Source organism: Erpetoichthys calabaricus, chromosome 2 (assembly GCF_900747795.2).
Source record: "Erpetoichthys calabaricus chromosome 2, fErpCal1.3, whole genome shotgun sequence".
Classification (NCBI taxonomy): Eukaryota; Metazoa; Chordata; class Cladistia; order Polypteriformes; family Polypteridae; genus Erpetoichthys; species Erpetoichthys calabaricus.
Window position 1 is genome coordinate 251,989,944 of NC_041395.2, and position 24,091 is coordinate 252,014,034.

General features: G+C 35.9%; 1 protein-coding gene across 3 annotated transcripts in view; it reads left to right on the forward strand.

The window, feature by feature from the left end:
• exoc6 (exocyst complex component 6) overlaps positions 1-24,091 on the forward strand; it is a 180,423-nt gene that overhangs the window by 75,563 nt on the left and 80,769 nt on the right. For all 3 annotated transcript variants that reach the window (XM_051922833.1, XM_028795360.2, XM_028795361.2), the window contains exons 7-13: positions 433-576; positions 2,704-2,772; positions 11,577-11,660; positions 11,767-11,813; positions 11,924-12,044; positions 15,926-15,997; positions 16,687-16,784. In XM_051922833.1, the coding sequence (XP_051778793.1) occupies positions 433-576; positions 2,704-2,772; positions 11,577-11,660; positions 11,767-11,813; positions 11,924-12,044; positions 15,926-15,997; positions 16,687-16,784 (635 nt within the window). The remainder of the gene's footprint in view (positions 1-432; positions 577-2,703; positions 2,773-11,576; positions 11,661-11,766; positions 11,814-11,923; positions 12,045-15,925; positions 15,998-16,686; positions 16,785-24,091) is intronic.

Here is a 24,091-nt window from a genome sequence, read left to right on the forward strand (position 1 = left end):
GTCACTTATAATAAGTGTGTTATATACATAGTGTTTTTTCTGAAAACATGAAGTTAACTACATAGGAAATCTTATATGCTGTTTGTTTTGTAATAATTTTCAATCACTAATTAGTTTTATGGGGTTATGAAAAATGTTTCTACCGTTAATTTTGTGCTAAATTGTTTTGCATTGTCTGTTTTTGTTATTAAATTATTTAAGTTACCTGGTTCCTAAAAATGCATTTAATAATAAATAATGTTTAAACAAATTGTATTTATGTATATTCTTAAGATAACATAGTTTCTCAAACCATTCATTCTTCTACATTTCCAAACTGAATAAATGATATGATATCCTGTAGATAATTTCTTTACATTAAAATCACAATTTTTAATAGGTCACTTTTCTGGTTGATGTTAATGATTTTGATTTCATTTTAATATTTTTTAGGCCCATCAACACAGAACATTTAACAGTGCTGTACAAAAGCAAGCCAATTCAGTCTATTGCAATCCTCCTTATATGTTCAATGGAAAAGCATCCAATCAAGACAATGAATATGGAGTTGATGAAGATTATGAAAATGATGAAGAGGTAAATTTAACTTTAGCAGAAGGTTATAAGGTAGATATATATTAGCATATATATAGCTTTACATTTTCTTCTTCTACATTCCGTAAGCATGTAGTGTAGATTACATGCTGAGGTATCCATTTTTTTAATCTTTTAGTTAAATTCAATTAAGAAAATTAATTTAATTCAGAAATCTAGAAATAGAAAGAAATGTACTTAAAATAGAAAGAAGTAAGACATCTACCCCTATCCATCAAAATCACCTTAAGGAAATGTCTACTAATAATGAGTAATGGTTTTACAAACAGTGGAGTACAGATGCAAAAGTTACCTGTCATTTGAAATTAATACACTAATTCATATTTAAGTGCGGTTTCATTTGAAGGATGTGCCCTGCTTTATTCTGACTAACTGTGGGCACAAAGTTTGTGAATAAAATGGAATTCCAACTTTAGAATGTACATAATTAGCATACTAAAAGGAAAACCTCTGCAGAAAACTAAACGTTATTTATTGAGGAAACAGAAGGAAGCTAAAGCAGCTAACAAAGAAAAAATAGGCTTACTTTTGTCCTCGTATTCTAAATATATGATACTAAAACTGAAAACTGATGGAGTGGCTTTTGCCCTTATGCAATGTGATTGAATTGATTGTTTTGGCTTTTAAAGCATATACATGTACAGAAGATATTAAAATGTTTTTAAAGGGTGTTACATACAATTGTTGCGTCATATAGTTTTGTCATCAGTTTATTTAAATAAAAAATTTCATATGTATGTAAAAGTGTATAGTCCAATGAATTTTGTAGTATGTTGTTAAAAATAGCTAATCTCAAATGCAGCACTGATTGCTCAATGTACGCTTTTTCAAAGCAAGTGGTGTCAAAGGTGTTTCAGATCAGCAGTAACTCTGACACTTTATTATTTGGAGGAAATCAGCCAATACTCACTCGGTGCATCTCTGAGCAGTACAGTACGCTCATATGCCTAGAATGTTATAGTTTAAAAGGGTAATTTAATTTTTTTCAGTTTCATAAAATAATGCATACATAGAAAGGCAGACACCTTAGCATTCAGCATTTAATATGCTGCCATTCCCACACAGTAAGGTTGTTGCTGTTTGCCATCTTAACAATAATACTCCTACAAAAAACATTCCTTATAGGCAGCCATCGCTTTTATTGCTGTATCGGCAATAACTACAGTAACTGTAACGTCAGCCTTACAGTTTCAAGTGCACCACACTAGCAGTGTCAAATAGCACCCTTCCTGTAGTAACTGTGAATTTATTAAATAACTTATGTAATACAAAACATTTAAAATATAATAACTTTGTTTATTTACTTTTTACTTTACTTGCTGACCTAAAATAGAACCAATAAACCTCAAATTTCACTACATGCATTAAAAGTTCAAAATATTCAAGAATTTTGAAAGCACCAGCTTGGCTTGGCAGTTGCAGTGTGGCAGTATTTGCAACAGATGGATGCTGCAGTACTGGTAGCTGAAGTCTGGGGCACAACTGGGACATTCTAGTCACATGTGGCTTATTCAGAAAAAGCCTTCTCTGAAAAAGCGAATTTCATAGGCTAGGCTTAAAGGATCACTTCACCCAAAAATGATAGTTCTTTATGATACTTACCCCATATGGCTGTGGCCAAGAAAACATAATAATAAATAATAATAATAATTCATTACATTTATATAGCGCTTTTCCCAATACTCAAAGCGCTATCCACACAGGGAGGAACCGGGAAGCGAACCCACAATCTTCCACAGTCTCCTTACTGCAAAGCAGTAGCACTACCACTGCACCACCTGTGAGTGGGTCTAATAATCTCATATTTCCATGAAGAATGGAGATAACAAACTTTATGATAGAACTGGCATCCATGTAGACAAAATGCTTGGATCACAGCAACAATATAAACCATCCATGAAACAAATCACATTTTACTCGTGTCACATAATCCACATGTCACATCATCTAGTCACATGCTCACAATGGGTAAAAGCATGCATTTTTTTCTAGTCAACCCTTGTCAGTACTTTAAGGTTGTGGAATTTCTGATTCAATTCAACAATTTTAGCTATAATTATTGGCAAAACTAATAAACTAAACATACATATGTAATGTCATTTTTCCTAGGTTCTAACTGCTCAAGATCTAGTGGATTTTTCACCCGTATACAGGTGTCTTCACATTTATACTGTTCTGGTAAGTAAATGCAGTGACAGAAATTGCAAGTATATGTTACAATGGGTGCAGTAGAGTTAATGTTCACTGACCCTTTACAATATTTGCAAAATTCTTTCTGTAATATTTTAAGTGTGCACACATATTTGTACTGTAGTCTTCATTATGTTTCATTAAACTTTGAGGTTAAAACCATTACTCTGAAGTTTTCTCTGTGAAATTGTGAAGGAGCAAATAAATCTGTATCGGTTTATTTTTTTAATTTTGTTTGTACTCTTGCAATTTTTATTAATATTGCAATATTTATTAGATTGCATCATAAAAATGTGAGATTGCAAGTTACATCATTATTGTCCCAATAATGTAAAATATTATGGAAGTCTTGCTGCTTAAAGAAAGAAAATTAAAAAGGCTTTAATCATGGAGTGGTTGTATCGCAACTACAAGAAAGATGAGATGTGATGAGGAGATGAGTGGCATATTAAGACACGACTGAAGTAGCAGGTTCCTTTAATCTGCGTTATGACAATGTTAGAAATCTTGTTTGAACCTTAATTTGTAAATTATTCTCTTTTTAAGTTTGACTTTTGCCCAATATTTTATTCACTTACTTTAGATAAAAAATGATATACATATTACAATTAGAATTAAATTACATAAATTATAATATTCAAGGCCATTTAATGTACTGGTGCTCTGCGCAGGGCTGCAATCTGCTTTGTGCTCTTTCTGTCAGGATGTGCTCCATCCCCAGCATGACCCTGTGACGATGCGGGTTCAATCCATGTTCCCATCTGACTTCTGGGAGCTCTTGAATCCTGAACTGGATTAAGTGAGAATGAATTGGATTTTAGGATATGCAATACTCCACAATGACTATTTTACAAAACTTAACTTTTATCTCTAGTGCTTAATTATAGCGTGGCACAATGCGTAAAAATGCAGCCTCACAAATCCAGTATTCTGGGTTTGAATCCCACTTCAAGGTGGTTGTCTTTGTGCAGTCGACATGCTCTGTTAATTCTGGATATTCCTCTAAATATGCCAGATTTCCTCTCAAATTCCAAATAATATATGCATTAGGTTAATTGGCAGATCTAAATTCTGATGGACTGGCATATTGTCCAGGCCTGTTTCCTAGCTTGTACCCAGTGTTCCTGGGATAGGCTCTGGGGCCAGATACCCTGCATTGGATCAGGTGAGTTTGGTAATGTTATGTGTTTAATTATATCAAACTTTTTTTGCTACTTTCAGTGTATATCTCTAGTACAATCCAGTTGAGTTCAGAGTAATATCCAGCCATTGTCGAACCCAGTTAATCCATTTCAGGAGAAATGTAATGATCAGTAACTGGAGAAATGTAATAGTCAGTAATTATAATTTTTTCTGTAGTGTACATTTGTTTTATGGTCTTCAATGCAAACTGAGTTATATCTGTAGCCATTCTTGCTGATTTAACTAAACACATTTTTTTTCTTCAGTATGTTTATTTAAAGAGAACAATGGGATGTTACTTAATCTGCTTGGTGTATAGGCATCAGTGATGGTGCAGATCTGTAAGTTAATATCTGCTAAGGCTTTAGTGAGAGCCATAGATAACCTTTCAACATTTTACTACATACAGTAAATCCAAATAGATTAATGAATGTTTGTTCACTTTTGTTAAACCAGTCACCATATACTTTAATACTTCATAATATGAATAGCATAAAGAGCTTGACAACTGTGTAATTCTGTTGTAGCAGGCTGATGTAAATGTACTTGGCCATTTCTGTTAATGTAAAACTGGATGAAGCTATTTAAATATTAAATATGATTATGTGATTTAAAGTCAGCTAACCATCTTTGTTGAGACTGCTGTTTAGGTACCTTTCCATGACAAGATAAATTTACCATGTAGAGCTTAATGACTGTTTAAATATGACTTCAATACATTACAGTTAAAGTTACTTCATTATGGTATCTTCAAGAACTGAAATCCTTCTGTTCACTTGCACTAATCACACTCAGCCTCCTGGCTCCAGACAGCTATGCATCTCCCTGTCATGACTGTAAATATAGTGCATGCTGATTTTGCTTCCTACTTCTTTGTATACATGGAAAAAGTAAAAACAATTAAAATCATATTGCTTTATAGAATATTATTTCATTCAGTGCTGTGTCCATTGTAAACATGTTTAATTGTGTGACCACCTACATAAAATGTTATGTATGCTGAGTCTTTGTACACAGGAATTACAGTGACAATGAAAAAAACACAGTAATCAAACATGCTGAGCCATAGCCATCTCACGCCCAGATCAGTGTTATTGGTATGGAGGATCAGCACAATAATGAGCCCATTTGACCTTCCTGATGCCCTGTGCAAACAGTGTTTGCCAGAGTCTTAAGTTTTCTGACTTGTGATTCACTTGACAGAATTTTAAAAAACAGCTCAACATTAAAAAGACTTGGTTATTGATGACTTGTGACTTGGCTTGACTCAAGATTAATGCTTTACTAAGTCACGTTATAGCACCACAATTAACATTTTTGAAATTGCATTCTTTTAATTTACATTCCCTTAATGTAGCCTTAGTGCTGCATGCCTACATAAGTAATTGGGACTGATCAACTTTTTGGAGGGGTTATCAGTTTTGAATATTTTTAATTCACTGCAAGCTACACTGCAACAAATTGAGTGGCTGTCTGCAAGAGGTTCAAAAATGAAAGACACAACAACATCCTCAGACTTTGCCATTTCAAGATTCATAAAAACAGTTATATCTTGCTAGACAGCTGACAATAAATACTATAATGTGTCATTGTTCCAACTAAGGAACCACTTAGGCTGCAGAACCTGCACTCTGTCTCCTTAACTTCATGTCAGCACTACTAACCCCATTGCATGCAGACCCTCCCTAACGTTGATCCATAACCTCCTGCATGTATTCAAATTGGACAGTCTTCAAATTGGGCAGGAGTGCTACACACTGTGCACTTGATTTCCTATCTCCATAACCTGTCGATCCAAGTGAGGATCTGTACCGCCGCCAAACCAAACCACGCCAAAGAAAGGTACAAAGAAGCATCATAAATACTTTTTCATATATAGTAAGAGATCCTCCCTTAAGTGCTATTTCCTAAGTGCTGTGCAAGGGTACTGGTTTTATCGCCAATGTCAAAGCCCTGCCTTGCAGTATCAGAGTTAAGGTTGCTTTAACTCTTTAGTTAAATCTCTCCTCTGTGGAGAGATTTTATTCGCGACCCTACTGTTGTTTCAATGTAACTTGACAGCTTTCATTTGTTTACTCAACATCTTTTAACTTTTGCAATTACCTTCACTATTTCTATATACTTTAATTTACTAGAGATGATCATGGGCACAAGTGAGGGCTGTTGTGAGTTAGGGATGTTTACATTGTACCAGTCAGTAAGTCATTGTCAAACCCACTTAGTCCTGAACTGGCACCTACCCCAGCTAGCAAATATTGCAAGGTGGGAACAATCCCTAGACAGGGCGTCAGACCATTGCAGGGCAAGCACACATATACACACCCTAATCACACAATAGGACCAATTTAGGATTGCCAGTTCACCTAACCTGCATGTCTTTGGACTGTGGGAGGAAACTGGAGCACCCAGAGGAAACCCATGCACACATGGGGAGAATATGCAAACCCTGGTCTCCTAACTGAAAGGCAGCAGCACTACCACTGTGGCACTATGTTGCCCCGCACTGTTTGGATATCTGTGATAGTCAAAAGAATCTAACTGACTCTTCCTCGTTTTTAAAAGTGGCAGTGAGAATACCGGCATTGCCTACATCCAGTTATCTTGTTGATCAGGTGTTCAGTCATGAAGGCGTGATAATGTGGCCACAAATAAGTGATAAAGCTTGATCCTCTAGGATGGAGGATTGTTGAAATACTTAGTTAATTAATACCTACAATATGCAAACTGATGTAAAGAAATTATTTTAAAACGGGAGATGAATGTGTAGCAGTTTATTAATCTCCCGGTTTCTCTCTATGTGGTGTTTGCATGTTCTTCTCGTGTATGATTGGGTTTGCTTTCACAGTATCAAAGACATGCATGTTAGGTAGAATGGCAATGCTAAACTGTGTCTGTGTGTTTGCTGTGCCCTGTCCACGGACTGTTCCTGTCTTGTGCCCCTTGCTTCCCGGGATAGACTTCCACGACCCTAATCCATGTATTACAAGTTTGGATACTCTGAAGTGACACACTTCACTTATGAGTAAACTCTGTGAATTCAAAGTACGGTATTTATGCAAATTACTTCAAAGTAAAACAATTATTTTATACAACAGTTGCATTTACTTTTTGTCCAAGAAAGTCTGTTAGCTTAGCTGTTAGTATATGTCACAAATTATCATAATTAGATTAATTGCAGATTGTGATGAAAATGTAAGCACTTTTTTACTCAAGTCTTCTTAACTGTGTCTTGACTTGACTTGCTTGAATACAACTTGGGGACTCGTTTTGACTTGCTCGAGTGCTATCATCCTAACTTGAGACTTGACTTGAAACTTGAAGGTTATAACTTGTAGCTTACCAGAGACTTGCATATGTAGGACTTAGTCCCATCTCTGGTATGTGCACACACAAATATTTTATGTACTCATATTTCATAATATTACCATTCAAGCTCCATTAACCTTGATATAAGGCACAAATTCTAGAGACTGTGTTGCAGGAAAATCCCGACAGAACAGCTGTTTTATAAGATACTGGAACCACCATCACTGGCACCAGCAGTCATACTATGGTCAAAATAAATTGAATCACTTGTCTTACCTTTTAAAATGTTGACAGTGTTTGCCTGCTACAGTTTTATGTATCAAGTTTCAAGTGACCGATTGTTTGAAGTAATAGTTATTTAAGTAATGTGAGGTGTACCCAATAAAGTCGCCACTTAGTGTATATTTATTTAGGCATAAAGCCGCCAGATTTTTGATCAGCAGGGTCTTCTACCAGTGGAGCATCAGGCCCTATGAGACCCTAAATTAAATACTGTGGGTCAATAGAGGTTAACTGTTTTGAAAAATAAGAGAACTGTTGAGAACTATTTGAGTCCAAAAAGTTGTTAGAGGACAGTGTGGAGACCTGCAACACTATGATTTAGTGCCAGTAATGGTAAAGTTAAACTCTTTTGGATAAAAGTTGTGATTGTTTTCTCCACTGTGTGTGGGACTTTATGTAATCCTTTATACTGTATCTAATCATATTTAAATTAAATTCCCGCTTTATTTGATCTTTTGGCTCCTTGAAAAGCATTTGTGCTCAGAGTAAGGTTTGTGACCACTTCCTGCACTTCACAACATAAACTACTGATTTGAGACTTATCTTTAACAATACCGTACATAGTATTGATTAATTAATATACAGTATATGGAAGGAAAAATAAAAAAGCAGGCTAGGATTACTATTCACAAAACTGAGATTTAAGTCAGAGCAAGTCTATATTGTTACACTATATGGAACCCTTACTGTATGGAGTTTTTGTTTTGCTGTCCTCTGTGGTCAGCTTGTCATAACTTAAATATAATATGCAGAGGGCTTGTGTAAATTCTCTGAGCATGTAGTTAGTAAAAAGCGCTGGACAAAAATGAATTGAATAGTATTGTGATGCTTTATACATACATTCATTAGGTAATAATGTGTAAAGTTAGACAGTCATATATATTTTATATGTTTCATATAGGTGAACTTGGAGTATGTTGTTAAAATTAGCCAGCTGTCACAAAAGTAAATAAATACATACATAAATACAACAATTAGGTAGGCTCCTCGGACATGCTGCTTATTCACTTAGATATTTTGCAACAACAATAAGACAAGTTAAAGAAAGCAGTATGTGGTAATAAAACGCTTAACTGGCCCTATTTATGAATGCATGTGTTGCTAACCTGCTACTGCGTTGATAGATGTGCAGGCTTAGCCAACTACTGTAGCTCTTACTGAGTGAAAATTAAGCACCATAGTGCTGAAGACAAGAATGATGCAGGAAAGTAAAAACCATTCTGTAAAACAATGAGTTTACATGGAACAATTAAGAGCAACTTCTAAGTGCGACTTTTTAAAAAGATATTTGTAAGGCTACTTTTAAATACTGATAATAGTGACTACCATGGCATGGCATGTTGACTCAGAAGACCACATCTGCCACATCATGTAGCCCCCTCTCATTTTTTTTTTCAAAGGATTGTCAGCATTTTGCAGCCATCTTGCATCCTGGATCTAACAGAAAATTTCAGTTTGAAAAAAACTAAGTGAAAAGAAAAAAAGAAATGAAACAGTTGCACACAACAACAGTGCCAAACTTTACTCAGGAAGTTGTAGAATCTAACAGATAGTGCTTGCTTGAGTAAAATGGTATGTTTACAGAAAAATTAGAAAATGCATTTGCGAAATATTTTATTTTAATCAATAGCAGAAATATTAGGATAAGATTTACAATTAGTTCACCAGCAGTTATAATCTTGTTTTTAAAGCAACATACTATAGCAATAACTATTTTTTTTCATCAAAGTCATCTCCATTACATTGCATTGAATGAACAAATCATTTATTTCTAATTTTGTTCTTCACTGTGCATATAAAAAAATGAAATTCATAAGGATCTCTAAATCTGCGTGCAGTCCATAGTTCTAGATATCAAATTTCGAAAATCAAATGTTAAAAGGGGTTTTTAGAACATTAGAACACTCTAGACGAGAACAGGCCATTCAGCCCAACAAAGCTCGCCAGTCCTATCCACTTATTTCTTCCAAAAAAACATAGAGTTTTGAAAGTCCCCAACGTCTTACTGTCTACCACACTACTTGGTAGCTTATTCCAAGTGTCTATCATTCTTTGAGTAAAGAAAAACTTCCTAATGTTTGTGCAAAATTTACCCTACCCAAGTTTCCAGATGTGTCCCCGTGTTCTTGATGAACTCATTTTACAATAACAGTCTCGATCCACTGTACTAATTCCCTTCATAGTTTTAAACACTTCAATCATGTCGCCTCTTAATCTACTTTTGCTTAAACTGTATAGTCTCAGCTCTTTTAATCTTTCCTCATAATTCAACCCCTGTAGCTCTGGAATCAGCCTAGTCGGTCTTCTCTTCTCTTTTCTAGCGCTGCTATGTCCTTTTTGTAGCCTAGAGACCAAAACTGCACACAGTACTCCAGATGAGGCCTCACCAGTGCAGTATAAATGTTGAGCATAACCTCCTTGGACTTGTACTCCACACATCGTGTTATATATCCTAACATTCTGATAGCCTTCTTAATGGCTGTTGAACACTTTCGGGAAGTCAATAGCTTAGTGTCCACTATGACTCCTAAATCCTTCTCATAAGGTGTATTCTCGATTTTCCGACCGCCCATTGTGTATTCATACATTTTTACTTCCTATGTGTAATACTTTACATTTACTGACATTAAATTTCATCTGCCACAAATCTGCCCAAGCCTGGATGCTATCCAAGTCCTTCTGTAATGATATAACGGATTCCAAATTATCTGCTAATCCACCTATTTTGGTATCATCTGCAAACTTAACCAGCTTGTTACTTATATTCCTATCTAAATCATTTATATATATTAAAAATAGCAGCGGCCCTAGCACTGACCCCTGTGGAACACCACTCTTAACATCGGCCAGTTCTGATGAGGTTCCTCGCACCATCACCCTCTGTTTCCTGTGTCTGAGCCAATTCTGCACCCATCTAAAAACAGCACCCTGAACTCCCACTGCTTAACTTCCCACTTTTTAATTCTAATGGCCAAAATGCCAAAATTCTTGTAAAGGCACATCCCCTTATTTATGAAAATTAAAGTTACAACTAAATTATGTTGTAATTCAATTAATAATACCTTACATTCTACAAAAGAAGGATAAAGTGCCCCCATGATAGAGTTTGTGTATGTATATCCATCCATCCATTATCCAACCCGCTGAATCCGAACACAGGGTCACGGGGGTCTGCTGGAGCCAAACCCAGCCAACACAGGGCACAAGGCAGGGAACCAATCCCGGGCAGGGTGCCAACCCACCGCAGGACACACACAAACACACCCACACACCAAGCACACACTAGGGCCAATTTGGAATCTCCAGTCCACCTAACCTGCATGTCTTTGGACTGTGGGAGGAATCCGGAGCGCCCGGAGGAAACCCACGCAGACACGGGGAGAACATGCAAACTCCACGCAGGGAGGACCCGGGAAGTGAACCCAGGTCCCCAGATCTCCCAACTGCGAGGCAGCAGCGCTACCCACTGCGCCACCGTGCCGCCCTTGTGTATGTATATATTTTTTGTAAAAAAATCTGGATTATCTTAATTAGATAGTTCTTCTTATGGTACTTTGTGTCAATGAACAATATTGCTGTGCTTGATTGCCTTTTACCTGCCTTGTACTTTTCACTCACCTTGAATCTCTTTTTAGTATAAAAGGGTTCCCTCCACCTTTTGTGGTTTGAGTTGATTTGGAGCAGCTAAATTGCTGCCACTATTTTCAGTTGTGTTTTGCATCAAGGTCCCCTAAGGTTTCTGGAGGTCTGCAATAGTTGGAGGCTTTAGTTCAAATCACTGACTTCCATTTCCTACTACTAAAGTGTAAAGTCATTTAATTAGATATTTACTTCAGCTTTAAATTTTATCTTTTACTAATTACTAACAGTGTAAACTTTTATTAATTTCTGAAGAATGTTCAAATCAGTGTTTTCAGCCTTTCTTTTCTTCACCTTAGTATTTTAGTTTGTGGAGATCATTTTTGGCAAACAATGTACAAATCATGATTTTAGTTTTCTTCTAATGTATGCTGTGTTCACAGGGTGACAGAGAAACCTTTGAAAACTACTACCGAAAACAGAGAAGAAAACAAGCACGATTAGTATTACAGCCTCAATCTAATATGGTAAGATTCTTTTATTTATTTTTGTTTTCGTTGCCTCACACTTGATGCAGCTTTAGCAAATTACTCAAATTTTAACACACCTATTTGTGTGTTTGCTTTATTATAGCATGAAACCGTTGAAGGATACAGGAGATATTTTAACCAGATTGTTGGGTAAGATTTTTCAAGAAAAAGGGTTATTTTACTGAAAACGTCAAATTAAAAAGAAACATCTGTGACTGGTTAAAAAGATGACAGTTTCTCATTGGGAATGTTTATTTTAGTTTTTTTGTAGTGGAGGATCATATTTTGCATGCAACCCAGGGGTTGGTAACCAGAGCCTACACTGATGAATTGTGGAGTATGGCCCTCTCCAAAATCATAGCAGTTCTACGAACACACTCGGTAAGAAAGGGATCCCTTTTGTGTGGACTTTATCGTGTCTTTGAAAAATGCAATGCATTTCCCTGTTTTGGCTGCTTTTTAAGTAGTTTTAATTTATTAAGTGTTATGTGTACTGTAGCAATTTGTGATTAAAGGTTACTTAACTTTGGGCGGAGCCGTGCAGAACTTTTGTTTTTGCCAGAAGGATCAGGCTGTGAGTCACAGCTGTAGGCTATTTACATAATCCACTAGTAATTTACAACTGACTAGGCCCTACAAACATGCTCTTAGTCCAACGGTTTAGAATATGTAGAGTTAATCTGCTGTTATTGTTGCAATCTGTCCCCATTAGTCTTAAGTGACCTCTTCATTAGATCAGATTGAATAGTTCAGCACTGAAAGCACCACCAGGAAATAGTTGCTAATTATCATTCCAAACACCTCTGTTTCCAAAATAAATAGCAGCAGAAGTAAGCTCTTGGTGTCGTTTTTGAGGAGCACCTCCTGTATCTGTAGCACAGTGACAATGCTATTTTGAATAATTAGTTTGTAAGTTTTTACTTAAATGGTGACTTCGATATGGTCATTTGTACCTTAATCGAAAATTTGAACTTAAACTATCAGTGGTTTAAGTTGTTAAAGTTCTGTAAAATATAAAATACACTTTGTTGTTATGGTTTGCTTTCATATTATGTGTCTATGTGGGTGTGTGCACATGTTTTAGGTTAATTTACTAAAACAAATTTCCCTGGTTTGGAATAACTCATGAATACACACCCACAGTCTTTCATCAAAGGGCTTGCATTTTGCCTGATATTTTGTCCATACACGAGTAAAACATGTTCATCCTCTTTTGGTGTTTTACTTTACAAAACAAAATGAAGAGCCTCAGTAGCTAATTGGCTATTGTTGCACTCAGTGTGATCTTACCGAATAGTGACTGTTGCATGTCTGCGTGCAGGTCCTACCCATTACAGAGGTGATTTATGGATTCAGCATTCATGTAATCAAATGGCCTGATTATCAAGGTTGGAGGTTGTAACAAGAAGCTGCATGTAAACAATGTTCAATAAACTTGTTTATTGCAGTTTTATAAGGGAATTCAAGATACTGATCATTTTTAGAACATATAGACATTATTTTTTATTTTTGATTTTGTAGATGAATTAGATTTCCAAATGGCAAGTTTACTGTGGAACACCAAATATCTCATTGTAGTACTGGTACAGTACTTGTGTAAATCATTTCAGAAGACTTAAAGTATAAAATACTATTTTACAAAAAAAAACAAAAAGTATTAGTATTACAAAAAATGAAATGTTCCTGCTTAAGTTTACTTAAAAAGCATACAATACCTGAAAAACAGTTTTTTTACAGCAGAAGAATTTAAAATTTGTAGAAAAGTATTTAATCTAGTGCAACTAATTTAGACATTTTGTATAAGACATGAGCAGCACTAGATTACGAAGCAGTCATTTTGAATAATGTTGATGTAGTACCCATATGTTTAAATAACCAATATTTAATGTAATTGTAATTAATTATTTTCTTTCATCTTCTATTCCACGTGCACTCAAAATAACACCCATCTACAGATAACTCTGAAGGGCTCAGGGGCAGTTTAACATTTATCATTTTAGTGTGCTCCTTTTAATACCCTGGATTATAGTTATATTTACGTCAGTCTCAAAGTCACCATATGTCTAATGTGAATTCTCAAAGATTTTGGTTCACCTTGCTCCAAGGTCTTAAAGCAGGCCTGATTTTAAGTGTGACCAGACACATTACCACTGACCACTACAAAAATAATTAACAAAATCAAGACACTATCAACTCACTGGTATTACCACTTTAATACTTGCATTGTCTCATGGCACGGTATTCACTCTTCAAAACCAATGCAAACTGAAGGCTTATATAAATTAAGGTATTTATTTATTAATAACATTGGGTAAGGGATTATCAAAAACTATACAAACAAAATAATAAAACACCCCTTATCCGCTGTGACTTGCATGTGCAACACTAAGATCATACTGAAAAAGGCTGAAGAGAACCTCAGCTTTATGAAGTGCTTGAGGAAATGTAGGATGATTAAATGATGCTTCTTACTGGCCTTCAGAAAGCATTTGGACTAATGGTGTCCATGTTCTGGTAAAATAGCCACACAGAATAGTGACATCTCAGAAGAGTACAATATTTTACCATAAATTGTTGCATTCAACAACAGAAGCTGTCCAAATAAACCTTGTATCATAATACAATACTGCAACTTGCATTACAGGAATGGAGACACCACTTGTCAAAATGTTTACTGCAGGGCCCAGCGCTGTTTTTTGCCACTTTTTGTGTGGGCCATTTTAAGTTTTTGGACAGAGTTCTGATCTGAATCATTCCAGACAACAAACTCTGATCTTTCCTCTCTCCCAGTAGCATCCCAATATGTATATGGGTATGATTTTTGAAATACCCTGTGTTTATCATGGGTCCCATTGACTGAACACTAAAATCTTTTTCTGGTACTATAGAATATATAATAACTTAGATATGAATAATTTGAAGTCTTTGCTTTCCAGTACTGACTGTAAAGAGCCCTCTATACTCTGGCACAATATTTTCTTGTAACTCTGTATTGGTCACTATTTAATTACTAACACTATAAGCTGTTTTTTATTTTTTTTTCAAGGACCCCCTTGATTTTGATATTCAGGGTTTTTAGGCAAAACCCCGAGGTTTATTATGGGATCGCAGACCCCTTAGGCCACCCCATTTTGTGCTTGGATAAATAGCATAGGCAGCGTGTACTCTGCCTTCCAGTTTGGTTATGCTGAGGTGGCAAGATGCCTTGTTTCAGCAGCAGAGGTTCTTTCTTCTTGTGTTGAGAGACCTTATACATATGTATATATTTTTACTAGAAAGTATTCAGACTAATTTATATTCTGCACACTTTGTGTTGTAGATTTAATGTTAGATGGATACATTTGCCATTTTTGCCCATCAATTCACACTCAATAAGCCCTAAATACAAAGTGAAAATGTTCCCAGAAAGGTTTGCAAATTTATTAAAAATCAAAAACTGAAATCTCTTATTTATATAACTATTCAGACCCTTAAATCAGTGCCCCTTTGGCAGCAATTCCAACTTCTAGTCTTCTTGGGTAAGTCTACAAGCTTTGTTCACCTGTATTTGGGCAGTTTATCCCATTCTTCCTGGTAGGTTCTCTCAAGCTGCATTAAATTGGATGGGAAGCTTCTGAGAAGACTAAATGACTGGGTCAGAGTGTCTCCAAAATGGAAGGTCTTGTGGGGTCTTTCTGATATACAGTGATTAATACCTACCAAAAGTGGTCCAAAGAAGGACAACTGGTGGACCTGCCACAGGGTCATGGAACAACAGGACACCTTCAGAGATCTTGAAGACTCCATGTCTTGACAAGTCAGAACTATTTTGGGAACCTACACAATATTATGGAGGAGGTTTTAATGTTGTGGCTGATCGGTGTAGATGCAGTTGACAGCAGTGCACCCCAGTCAGTAGTTATAACAGGGCTCTGCATATAGTGCAGAAGCTCCATATTCAAACCTGTCATAGAAGGTGTGGGTTCCACCTCATTAGCACAGTTTGTTTGAACTAATCAACATCACAAATAGGCTTGGCTATGTTACAGTCTTAACCAGATACAGCTTTACCTACTGCTTTCTTCATTTACTTTGTACTTTCTTGTGAATGCATTTGATTAATTTCCTTTAATTTTCCACTGTTTTCCATTTATGTTCTTAACCATATGTACTATGAAGCTAAAGCAGTAAACAGTACTGTATATTAAACTAGATCATTCTTTCATTACAAAGCACCATTCAGCATTGACACATTTTGTAACAGTTTTATTTGTTTCCTGCAGTCTTATTGCACTGACCCAGATCTTGTCCTGGAACTAAAGAATTTAATTGTTATATTTGCAGATACTTTGCAGGTTAGTATGACTACTTAAAAAGTATAAATAGATAATGATTGAATTTACACAGTTATTATATCCATAATATGATTTAACTGTTTGTCAAAACTTGTCTTTCTTCTTCATCTAAGTTGTCAGTATTTTAATTTACATTAGCAGAACTTTCATACATAGTCCAAGTTTTAATTCACTATAAATGTAAGCCTGTCTCACTGTTATTCAGCTAGATTTACCACCCAGTTCCCCTCTTCTTTACCCCTTAATTACCACTTCCTGGACTTTCTTTACATTTGCAACGTATGCTGTATGTTGTTTGTGAAATTCTTCTGGAACTTTTGAATTATCTAAATTGATTAAAATTCATAGTTTTTCAAGGCATGAAGAGTGGGTACATATACTTTTCTTCTTATCACGTATGATATTTCTTCCTTATTATGGATGAGTTTTTACAATAAACACAATATGTGTAAGAATGTTAGTTCTTTTAATGATTTGGACAAGCAGTGAAACACTAGATAGTTTGTGGTCACCTGTGGTGGTTAATTTCCATAGAATAATATCTATGCTGTGTAATAGTGCAAAGTTTACTTCATTTTTAATGGTAATTACATTTATTTAAGCAGCAAAAAATTTTTCCAACTGCTATTTAATATAAGATTTGAGGTAATCATAAAAAATTATGTTTTGTATATTTTTACTCTTTCAAGGGTTATGGCTTTCCAGTAAACAGACTGTTTGACCTTCTTTTTGAAATAAGAGATCAGTATAATGAGACTCTTTTAAAAAAGTGGGCTGGAGTTTTCAGGTAAGTGAGTTGAATTAAAAAAAGTTTGTTGGTACAAAAGCTTTTTTATTTTATACATTGTGGCCTGTCATTGTAATTCTCTGCTGTTTTTCTTGTTACAGAAGTTCTTATGCACTATTTATTGCATCAGCTGAATGCATACTCCAAACCTGACAATGTTAACTGGTAGCACTTTGATTTAAGTGTCAGTTATAAGCAGAAATTAAAACATAGCATAATACTTTCCTAACACAAAATATGACAGTAACATACAATATTTCAGAAGTCTATTATATTTAAAGATAATTTGTTAGTGTTAATATCATAGTTAATTAAATTGTATCCACTGCTTTTATAATGGATACCTAAAGTGTAACCTGTGACCATCCAGTTATTTAATTATTTCCATTTAAATATTAACTAATAATGAAAAAGGCTAGGTGAAACAGAGTAAATGAGTGCACATAGGATAAGATGAAGCTGCTAGTAATCTAAAGTAGCTAATACTTTGATAGCTTAAGCAAGAGGCATTGAGACAAGAGGCAGGTCTTCAAGAGGTGCCTGAAGGTCAGTAGACATATTATTGGAAAGCTTATTCTGCCACTTGGGAGTAAGAAGTGAAAATGACATATCCTTTCTACTGTGCCTGGAGATGGGAGGCACATTAAAGGAGCAGGCTAATGCAGTACAGACCATTTGTGAGGGAACATACAGAGAGACAAGAGTTTTGAAATGGATCGTGGCAGCAGTGGGAATCCTATGATGAAAACAAAGTAGAGTAGCAGTTTAAGCGTAGTAAGGAAAAATATACCAGAAGGGCAGAATAAGCAGGAGAGGTCAGATAGCAGCTGTAGGGAGTCCTAAAAGCACAACTATACAGCAATAAAACCAAAAGGGAGTAGGGACCTAAACAAGGAGATGGGTTGCATAGTTGGAGAGGAAGGAAAGGATCTAATGGATGTTGTGGACGAAGAATTAGTAACAGTAAGACAGTGAGGATTTAAGTGTAAGCAAAATAATTACCCAGGGTCTCACCAAGCTTCTTGGCAGAAGGTAAAGTTGAGTATTAAACAAGAACTCACAGAACACAAAATGTTGTTGTAGATTTCTTTACAAAACTTTGGTAATAAGAATATAATTAGAAAAACTGTCAAGTGAATCAAAATTCATAAAGATATAAATCTTTATATATATATGTTTTTAAACTTTATTTAATAATTTGACTGCCCATTTGAAAGACAGGCGCTCTGTTCTTACCCTAAGCCCAGTAAATCCTAGATTGGTTTCCACTTTGCACCTAATGCTTACAGGATAGGGTTTGCCCTAGAATTGAATTAAGTGGGTTCAGCAACTAGATGACTGGAAAAATGGATGCAATTACAGTTGCCAATAACAGAGTCTTAGTTTTCTGTAATTCTTATTAAAAGATCAATAGGTATACCTTGCTGGTACTGGGTTGGACCCCCTTTGGTCTTCAGAACTGCCGTAATTCTTCATGGCATAGACTCAACAAGGTGCTGGAAACATTCCTCAGGGATTTTGGTTCATATTGACACAATAACATTGCGCAGTTGCTGCAGATTTGTCAGCTACACATCCATGATGCGAATCTCCCATTCTTCCACATCCCAAAGGTGCTCTGTTGGATTGAGATCTGGTGACTGGGGAGGCCATTTGAGTGCAGTGAACTCATTGTCATGTTCAAGTAACCAGTCAGAGATGATTTCATCTTTGTGACATGGTGCGTTATCCTGCGGGAAGGAGCCATCAGAAGATGGGTACACTGGAGTCACAAAGGGATACACATGGTCAGCAACTATACTCGAGTAGGCTGTGGCTTTTAAACAATGCTCAGTTGGCACTAAGGGGCCCAAAGTGTGCCAAGAAAATATCCCCTACACCATTATACCGCCATCACCAGTCTGCACCGTTGATTCAAGACTGGATGGATCCATGGTTTCATTCTTTTGATGCCAAATACAGACACTTCCATCTGAATATCACAGCTGAATTCAAGACTCGTCAAACCAGGCAATGGTTTTCCAGTCTTCTATTGTCCAGTTTTGGTGAGCCAATGCAAATTGCAGACTCAGTTGCCTGCTCTTAGCTGACAGGAGTGGCACCCGGCGTACTGTCCTGCTGCTGTAGTCTGTCTGCTTCAAAGTTTGATGTGTTGTGTATTCTGAGATGCACTTCTACATGCCTTGGTTGTAACAAGTGGTTGAGTTACTGTTGCCTTTCTATTAGCTCGAACCTCTGGCATCAACAAGGCATTTTCACCCAGAGAGCTGCTTCTTACTGGATATTTTCTCTTTTTTGGACCATTCTCTGTAAACCCTAGGAATGGTTGTGCGTGAAAATCCCAGTAGATCAGCAGTTTCTGAAATATATAGACTAGCCTGTCTGGCACCAACAACCATGCACATTCAAATTCACTTAAATTCCCTTTCATCCCAATTATGATGCTTTGAACATCAGCAGGTCATCTTGACAATGTCTGCATGCCTAAATGCATTGAGTTGCTGCCATGTGATTGGCTGGTTAGATATTTACATTAACAAACAGTTGAACAGGTGAACCTAATAAAGTGCAGCGGTGAGAGTGTGTGTGTGTGTGTATATGTATACAGGGTGAGTCAAAATTATGTTAACATTTGAATAGCGGAAACAATTTATTCATAAAACATACTTCATATGTGCAAGATGATTTACAGGAATGTCTCAACCTGGTCACCATCGTGTTCAACACATGTACCATATGTGGCACATAAATTGCCCACAAAAATTGTATATAAATATATACATAGCAGTACCATTAGTGTTAACATAATTTTGACTCACCCTGTATATATACTGTATATATATGAGAGAGAGTTATTTATAATCATTAATGCAAAGACCAACTTTTTAAATATTTTTGAAATCGTAGCCATTCCAGTACAATTTTATCATAAAACAATGAAATTTTGATAGCACATATCTTAATGAATTTCAATTATTTATCTGACTTGACTGGCACTTACTCCATTACTAAGGGTTTTATTGTAAAGTACCGTCTGGCTCTGTAGTGATGTGGTAGAAAATGTCAGTTAAGAAAATGGAGACGTGGAGCTGTATTAAGTCAAAAGTGATGTCTGATGATGTCTGTGATGTATAGCTCATTGAGATATGTCATTTTTTGGTATATTTTATAAAATTTTGTACTGAACTATTGTAAAGTGTACACTTATTTGGCATGATCACCAGATACTGATTGACATAAGACCTAGAACCTCATATTTTACTTTGGAGCAAAGGAACTTACATTAACATATTTTCCCAAGAAACATATGCCAATGCTGTTGATAGATAGATAGATAGATAGATAGATAGATAGATAGATAGATAGATAGATAGATAGATAGATAGATAGATAGATAGATAGATAGATAGATAGATAGATAGATACTTTATTAATCCCAAGGGGAAATTCACATACTCCAGCAGCAGTATATACTGATACAAAAAAAAAAAACAATATTAAATTAAAGAGTAATAAAATTGCAAGTAAAAACAGACAATAACTTTAATGTTAACGTTTACCCCCCCAGGTGGAATTGAAGAGTCGCATAGTTTGGGGGAGGAACGATCTTCTCAGTCTGTCAGTGGAGCAGGACAGTGGCAGCAGTCTATCACTGAAGCTGCTCCTCTGTCTAGAGATGACACTGTTTAGTGGATGCAGTGGATTCTCCATAATTGACAGGAGCCTGCTGGGCGCTCGTCGCTCTGCCACAGATGTCAAACTGTCCAGCTTCATGACAACAATAGAGCCTGCCTTCCTCACCAGTTTGTCCAGGCGTGAGGCGTCTTTCTTCTTAATACTGCTTCCCCAGCACACTACCTCCTAGAAGAGGGCGCTCACCACAACCGTCTGATAGAACATCTGCAGCATCTTATTGCAGATGTGGAAGGATGCCAGCCTTCTAAGGAAGTATAACCGGCTCTGTCCTTTCTTACACAGAGCGTCAGTATTGGCAGTCCAGTCTAATTTATCATCCAGCTGCACTCTCAGGTATTTATAGGTCCGCACCCTCTGCACACAGTTGGAGTTGGAGGATAGAAAGGGCAGGCAGCACACTCTTGAGGTTCAGATTGCCACTGTGTAAAAGCATGCTGGCAGACATGTAGTTGTTTAACCTGAGGATGATGAATAGCAGTACCCCAATTGATTCAAAATGGAATTTGACTGCTGCATGCTATTCTTTCAAGAAAAGTGTGAGAGACCATGCATTACTGTTACAGAGCTTCCAGTGCTTGAAGTCACTTTGCTTGAATTACTCAGCGGATTTAGGCAGAACGTTAGTGGTGTGTAATTTTTGGTACACACATGTTGAAGTTCTTTTCAAATTTTGCTTCTCTTAACACCTAGTACTTTATAGTTAAGTGCTGGCCTTGTTAAGGGTGTTTTCCTTGTTGTTATGAGGGCTGTGAGAATTCAGCTGTAGGCTAACTCTGAAGTGGTCCTGAAAAGATCCTTACATTGCTATCAGTAAACATGTACAGTACCTGGAGGCTGCGTTCATCTTAGTGGATGACTTCAGCCATTGCAATTTTAAGAAAGTGCTCTTGATGTACTTTCAGTGTGTCTCACTTATTACCAGTGGAAATAAAATCCTGGAGACCACTTATTCCAATGTTAAAATGACAAACAGCTCAGTGGTTTGCCCTCAATTTAGTAGGTCTGCCAACTGCCTGCACTCTAATGGAACTGCAGTGCTAATCAGAGATAGAAGAGCAACAGCTAATTGACTACTTTGACACAAGTAAATGAAAAACATTTAAAGACATGTGAAGTATTAGTGTTACTGAGTCAGTAACATCCTGTATTAAATTCTGTTTGGACAGATGATCTGGTAATACACACATACAAATCCCTTATTAAAAATGGTATACAGTATATAATAACTAAAAATAAGAATATTGCATATCAATTGGTTAGTTCCATTATGACTTTGAGAAAGCTAACACACAGGTAAAAAAGATGCCACAAGAACAGACAAATACAGTTTGAGGGCAAAGTACAAATGACTAAAACGTGAACTATAGAAATTATAAAATGAATGGCAGGGAATTTACCAATATTCACTATCTGAATACATTTTTCATTATTTTTGAAACTTTAATATATATAGTTTTCTCTTAAGGCTCCCAGTGACCTTGAGGGATTTCAAGCTTCAACATCATAATCATGTTAAGAGTAATAAACCATTAAAACTTCTGACACAGGTGATATTTTGTCAGCACAGATAAGTTAACCAGTTTAATCATAGACATTTTTCTTGTTTCACCATACTTGACTTTCATACATGCCTCCTTTAAAAAAAATATAACCATACATTTGTTGTCCAATAAAATCAAAATAGCATGACTAAACATTTAATAATTCAATATATAACATGCACGGTGTTATCTCTTTGAGACTACATTTTGCCCTTAAATATCAAGAAGGTAGGAACACCTATTTTAGTATACTGTTCACTTATGTATGGATGCATAGATTGTAGGTTTAAAAACATTAAAAACAAATAACATTTACCATGTAATCCAAAGAAACTAGTGATTATACTATAGAAACAAACTGTAAAGTGTGTTTTTAAAGAGTTTGCTACAGGGAAGTTTCTAACCTTCAGAAGCTAGAAGACTTTATTCCAGTGATAACAAAGTGATCGGGTCATCTCTGGTGCCTATACATTTGTTAGCTCAGCGTGCATTCCAGGGAAATTAATGGCAGCAATTATACAAGACAAGACAGAGAAACAAATATCTACTTCAGAGATTTTAGCAAACAGTCATTATCTTTACATATATGCCAGTTTTATGAAGAAGCAGCAAAATCATTTATTTCCACTGAAGTTTATGATACTGTTTGATTTTATTTTCAAACAGATTTTGATAAGACACCCAGAGAGAGGTAAAATATCAAACTACAACAGGACTGGATCTGTTAGAAATGCTCAGATATGTGCAGAGTTAGAATAACTACAGAAAATAATAGATTATGGTGCAGATAACTTTCTCTGATTTGGGTGTGGTAAAATGTGCATTCTTGCAGTGGTTAGTGCTAGAAGTCTGATAAGTGCTCACCCTTCCATTAATAAACCCACTTAATCCTAGTCAAGGTCACAGAAGCTGAAGCCTATCCCTGCAGCACTGGACACAAAGCAGGAGCCAACTATGAACAGTTGTGTTAGAGCTCTGTCATGCACACACTCACACTCACTCTCATCCACACCAGTCAAATTTACAGACACTAGTTAGCCTAACTTAAATGTCTTTGGATTACCCAGACAAAAGGTAGAAACACATTTCATCACATAAAGGGTGCATTGATTGCGATTCAAAATATTTAAACAAAATTTACAATATGACGTGTGTCCAATTTAGTGTAATGTAAATAAATATATACAGAAATGAAAATGTTAAATATAATTGCCCAATTAGAGGTTCAGAACTAGAAAGTACTAATAAAGAGAATGGCTAGTCCTAGTGGACTTTGCACTTTTAATGTGTGAAAATGCACAGTGCCATACTCAAGCAAAGAAAGTATTCATGATAAATACAAGACTGGTGATACTGTCTTGCAGGAGGCAACCTCTGAAAGTAGGGTTTCCATTGGCATAACACTCTTATCATCTGGGCCAGTGGTTTTCAAGGTCGGTGTTAGAGACCCCCTGTCTCCAGGATTTTTGTGTCATTCTTAGTCAGTGGGTCATCTTTACTTTGAATTGATTTCATTTAGAACTTATCTGGTTTACAAATAATTCTAAGAAATTCATAAATACAGCCTTTGTATTCTTTTGACATTTTCTTTTTAATTCAACATGTTGTGTAGAGTTTGCTCCCTTATTTATATGCAGTTAACAATGATTACCAATGAGCAGTGCAGATAAACATGCAAAAAAACACTGAATGCTAATAAGCAACAATCACTTAACTGTCATATTTTACTTGTCTGTTCAATTATATGGCAAATGTGAGAAAAAAAGAAAATTGTAATGTAAACTAAAGTATTTAAAGTTTTGGCAAAAATACAGATATTCCAGAATTTCTTAAAACAAGAGAGTAAAAAGGACAGCTCACATCAATTAAAAAGTAAACATAATGTACTTATTGAGAAATTGGCTGAACACCGCAGGATTGAACTGCGAAATCACTGGTCAAGGTGATGTGCAGAAGCAATTACATGTTATGTTATGCTGTAAAAACTGCTGAATATACAGTAAATCAAGGGATGTTATGCTGAGTCTGTATACCATGCTACAAAAAATGGCATAGCAGCACTACAATTTG